The 5,635-nt window shown below is 40.9% G+C and overlaps 1 protein-coding gene across 1 annotated transcript in view; it reads right to left on the bottom strand.

The window, feature by feature from the left end:
* Nucleotides 1-5,635, bottom strand: part of C6 (complement C6) — a 35,251-nt gene that overhangs the window by 4,050 nt on the left and 25,566 nt on the right. Inside the window, exons 14-16 of the mRNA XM_029284883.1 lie at nucleotides 4,946-5,137; nucleotides 2,843-2,933; nucleotides 895-1,136 (exon numbers count right to left, since the gene is read on the bottom strand). Of these exons, the coding sequence (XP_029140716.1) occupies nucleotides 895-1,136; nucleotides 2,843-2,933; nucleotides 4,946-5,137 (525 nt within the window). The remainder of the gene's footprint in view (nucleotides 1-894; nucleotides 1,137-2,842; nucleotides 2,934-4,945; nucleotides 5,138-5,635) is intronic.

Raw genomic sequence — 5,635 nt, 5'->3', positions numbered from 1 at the left:
GCCCTCCCCTCCAGGGGATCCCCCCCTCCCTCAATATCCTGATAGAATATTGCATTGTGTTTATTGTGTTTGCTCATTTATCTTGTTAAATTGCGGCTCTAACCTTGTTTGTAACTGGGAAATGCTAGAACAGTGGTGGTGAACCTATGGCATGCGTGCCAGAGGTGGCACTCAGAGCCCTCTCTGTGGGCACGCGCGCCATGCCCCGGAGATGGCAATTGTCCTCTTCAACCAGCTGCCCACTAACTCGCTGAGGTCCCACGTGGCCGGATGCATCCCAGCACCCATGCGTTTGCTGGCCTCTGTGTGCGGGGGCCGATGGTGTCAGGCAGCAGCCACCCCAGCGCCTACCTCACCTTGCCCTGCGACATGGCACCTCCACTCTGCCTTGCCTTGCCTCGCGTCACTTCACAGAACCAGCCTCCTGCCCACTGCCCCACCCACCAGAGACCCCTGGATCTCCCCCAAGCCTGCCCAGCCCCCACAGGCGTCTCTCCCCACAAGCAACATCAGGATGGCCATGCCCACCCATCTGCCATGACCACTGTAGCCACACCCACCCAGCGGGCCATGCCCACCCGGCACCCAGCAATACATAAGTGGGTTTTGGGTTGAAGTTTGGGCACTCAGTCTCTAAAAGGTTCGCCATCACTGTGCTAGAAGATTTTGATTTCATCACAGTAAATGAGAGGACCAAGCTTTGAATTTCGACCAGGATCTGACACCAGATTGAATCTGGCCATCTCTAAATCATGCCAGATCAAATCAGATCACTTAATGAAATTATTTTGAGACCTAAATTGGTGCCTAACCATATCAGTTGCCTCTAATCTGACTTCATAAACATGGTCCAGGAACAATAACAAGTTAGTCCATTCATGCGTAGTTGCGTACCTGAGCACTGCTCCCAATCATAACATGTGTCATAGCCACAAGCTTCTCTCTTTATGCTGTCCGTAGCAATTCTGACCCTTTCCTTAGCCCAACTCACATCGGTCCCAGTCCGGCAGGGACCAGAATGCAAGAAATGGAATGACTGCTGATCCAAGCATTTTTCAGCCAAATATGGACAGCTGGGCTTTGTAAGTGCTTGTTCAGAAGTGGCATCCAGTACACAGACATCTTCAGAATAGTGTCTGCCAAATGACCAAAACACAAAGCCAAAGTAAACAAAAGCAATCCCATGATTATTGGTTAAGAGAGGGATGAAGCAAACAATTAATAAAGAAGCATTTTTCATTATTGTTTATAACATTTGGAACATCTGTTTGGGAAGTTAGCTGGAGTGGGTTAGCCAAGTTATTTTTAAAAAAAAAAAATATCTGGAGTGATTATCACTATTCATATCAGGTGGACATTAACAGAATTTTCCAAATTCTGTTTAGAGAAGAATTTTTTTTAAAAGGTGGTAAAATAAAAGGTATAAAATAGGTTAGCAACAACATATTCACAAGTGAACTCCAATCTCTTTCTTTATTTTACTTACACATTCCAATCCTAGCCGTATCACCAAATATCAGCGTATGTTGACATTTTGCAGGATGTTGTGTAACAATATGCAAGTTCTCAGGAGGGTGGAGGGAATGTGATTATGGCATTTCATGAGATGAGAGAGCTTGGAGGAGACAGAGGAAGCCTGAGAAGATACCATATGGGGGAAAATTGATCAACCCCCATCAAAAGGAATACACGAAACATCTGCCCATGTGAATCCAGTGGGGAATGGGAGTCTTCCTAAGCAAAGGACTGACACAAATAGATAATGGGCAGGGTTGGGCTGAAGAATGTAGTGACCATTGTAGGAAGACACCACTCCCCCAGAGAAAGAAATATTTGGGGGGATATAAAAAAAAGCAGAATATATTTCCCCAAAGGAATAATAGAAAATCTTAGGCAGAAACACCCCCCCCCCAAGTCTCTCTGCCCCAAGCAGAAACCATTATACAAATGCAGATTGTATAATCCTTTCAGAAAGACTGGAGCCAGGAAGCTTGGAGCTGATGGGATTAGAAAGACAAAGATCCCTAGAATCAACAACCCCTCAACCAAAAAAATCCAACAAAGGACATAGCCATTAATCACAGCCCCAGGGAAGAAGGATATGACCTTTAGGACATAATAGGGTTAACCCACCACCATCAGAATACCAGAAGGGCACACTGAACCTCAGGTCAAAGTTCATGCCACAGGAACAACTCCAAACACAAAAGCCCAAGAAGGTATAAAAACCCACCACGCCCTGCTCCATATGGTTCAGTCACCCCAGAAACATGCTGCTGTCACTGAAGTTTATGCCAACTAAATAAACAAGAACCTTCTTTCTAAAGCAGTCTCCAATTTGTTTATTCCCATCTTGGACTGGACCCTGATGAAGAATTTTCTTTTTACACCATGGTCTAGCGAACAGATTTCCTGAGGTTTCCATGGCAACTGTGGCTGGCATCTTCAGACACAAAGATACTGAGCGATATATTATTGACCAATCACAAATCAGAACACTTGGCTATAAAGACAGGAGCCCAATGAACTTCTGAAGATGTCAATCACAGTTGTTGGTGAAATGTCAGGAAATATGTTGTCTAGATCACGGTCACAAAACTCTGAAGCCGAACACAGTTCAAAAGATACTGGTTGTGGAAGCCTACACCAGTATGCAAATGGATAGTTTTATACAATGTTAAAGTTCTCTGTAGGAAAGAGCTTCCTCTTAATTAAGATCCATTAAGAAAAACTTGAGGGACATATCTTGGGGTTGGATACAAGTTGAAGTAAGTATTTTTCCTTAAGGTGATACAAGTCTCAACATGTAGCATGGGGAAACCCTTTTCTCTGTATAATTTACCTGCAATCTTCTCTGGGATTCATACACACACATTGGGAGTCAACTTGCTTCTCTCCTGGTTTGCAGTTGCTTTGAGAACTTAGATAATCATCTGCAAGAGGATAAGGAATGCCAAAAAATGAAGCATAAACACATAGGAATACTATTAGATATGCTATATAAAAGCTTGATAGATAGAAATTTGATGTTAAACTACAATGTACAATTGTTTGGACTGATGTTAAACTACAATGTACAGTTGTTTGGAGCCAAAGCTCATATTTAGTTTTGAATAGCATCCATGGGTCCCATTCCCCAAAGTAGGTGTGGACAGAGCAAAAATGAAGCATGATTTAAAATAAATAACTGAATTCCGATTAAATTTGCTAGATACAATTGTTCTGGAATTGAAAGTTCTTCTGTACTGACACCTTTAATGCAGAACCCCATTTCTGACCAGTAAAGCAGGATTCACCAATCAATATAAGCAATTTCGCCTTTCTAGTCTCAGCGCTGAAATAAGGTGGCCAAGTTTTGCATGGTAGGATGTAAAATCAAGATAATAAAGGGCATCTGAGCCTTCCTGAGCATAGATAGCCAGAAATGTCTCAGGCTTATTAAGTGCTGGTTACTTTTTTAACTTCTTAAAGGTATTTATGTTTTGGTGTATACATACCACATCAGCTATTACACTCTATCTTTTCAGGTTTCACAGGAGTTTGTAAGAGAAGTTTATTCCCCTCAAATCTCTTTTGTATAATTGCATTACTTTATCTATCAACAGTTCTTTGTATTTTATGCTATTATTTTAAAGTATATACTATGTGGATTGCTAACTTTATTCTCTTTTGTCACGCATGAACAGCCTGAGCAAGCATCCTAACATTCTGTGTCAAGTCTCAAAAAATGCCTATGCTGTGTCAGCCATTATCACTTCTTAGCTTACCTACAGACTCAGGGGGGAAGGGAAAAGAAGAATGGAATGCAGTCTTCAGACATCGACTATCAGCTGTGAGAATCAAGGTCACTCAAAAAATTTTTTACTCAGAACTAAAGACATTCTCTCATAATAATTTTCTGACTTATAATTGACAAATGTGACCTGCACTAATAAGGGGAGGGAGGTTTCTCTACTTTAATATAGCAATTTAGGCACAAAATAACCAGAGCTGGCTTTCCTTTCATCTGTGCTGAAATGATGTGCTCAATAAAGTTTTGCATTAGAGATTACATCATCTCAGTTATGCTTACTTCTTTGGGTTCAACATCAGTCGGAACATTGACGTTCTGTTTGTAATATTCCCACATTCTTTGTATGTATTTCTCCTAATTCCCTTGATACTGTCAATTCAATTTTAAAAATTTCATATCAATTTTCTTAATGAACACAAAGTGTTTCATTTCATTCACTCCGGATAGTTCCTGTATATTTAATAATTTTCTCCTCTTGTCAAGCAAAATATTACATAGTGTCAGCAACTGGGGGAGAAGTTCTGAGGGACATGGCTATCATTTTTTGGAGAGAATGGATTCTACACACAATTCTGAAAGTTCAGATTTGTTGCTTTCCTGACCATGCAGGTATGTATGAATCTAACAGTAAAAATAAATCACAACAGGTGATATCACTGAAGTGATTTTGGTTATCTTGAAAATCAAGTAAGGTTGGAGCTGATTCATATTTTTGTGGTAGATTGCCCAGACATGCCAGGGACATAGGCTAGATTGGGGGGGGGGAAATAAAAAGCCTGGAATAAGACAATGTTTTGTACTGTTGACAAGAAAACACCTTGGCTGTATCTCCATGTTGGATGTGGACCATCTTTACTTTGTATAATATAGCTATTAACAGTAATGCCCTCCTAGACTTTGGTGCTTCTTCATTTTGTTTTATTTGAGAGCATCCAGTTTCATCATTTTATTTCTCTTATTGTATTTTAATCCCATTTTTCCTTCAAGGCATTCACATGTAACATCACCCACCCACCCTTCATGATATACTCATTCAACAGTCCTGAAAGGAAGATCAGACTGAGTGGCATGCCTGAGTGAGGATTTGAACCCATTGCTCCAAACCCCATATTGAGCAGGTGAATGCCCATGCCACATGAACTATTCACTTACCTTTCTCACAGGTAAGCAGTCTCACTACAGCAGGACGCCAGGATGGGCCACTTATACAAGTGTATTCTGATTGGCCAGTTAACCTAAAGGTTGGTGCACAACTTAGGCGGATTATTTCCCCAATGTTATATTCATTTTTAAAGGGTAAAATGGAGACAACATCTGAGGCTGCTGGTCTGCGACATGCAGATACTGAGGAAAGAAGGAATGGAGGGAGATAAATGAGATTAACATGTTATGAGAGAAGAACTGCAAATTAAATATAAAATTCAAATATTTTGTAAAGGCTTTATATCAAAAAAATGTAAACAATTAACAATTTAAAAATCCAGTTTGAAAACTAAAACATTAATTTGCTGGTTATATTCACATAGTATATTTACTTATTGTTAGTTTAATCGAGATTACCCAGTTAAACTAGTTTTCTGAGTTTGAATTGAACCCTGAACTAATCACAAGGCCTGGACTATGAACTGGTTAGCTAGCTTTGGAATAATAATAATAATAATAATCAGGGCTTTTTTTCAGCCGGAACGCGGCGGAACCGCGTTCCGGCACCTTTTTCCGGGCCGGCCGCACCGGAAATAGCCCCTCCCACACCGGAAATAGCCCCTCCCAAATTTTACTTGCATTCCTGTTCTCTAAAGGGGCGGTCCTAGGGTTTGATGAGGGCGTGGCCAGGTTTGAGTT

Source organism: Protobothrops mucrosquamatus, unplaced genomic scaffold, assembly GCF_001527695.2.
Source record: "Protobothrops mucrosquamatus isolate PMUCROS unplaced genomic scaffold, P.Mucros_1.0 scaffold1061, whole genome shotgun sequence".
NCBI classification, from domain to species: Eukaryota; Metazoa; Chordata; class Lepidosauria; order Squamata; family Viperidae; genus Protobothrops; species Protobothrops mucrosquamatus.
This window is presented reverse-complemented; position numbering and strand designations above follow the sequence as displayed.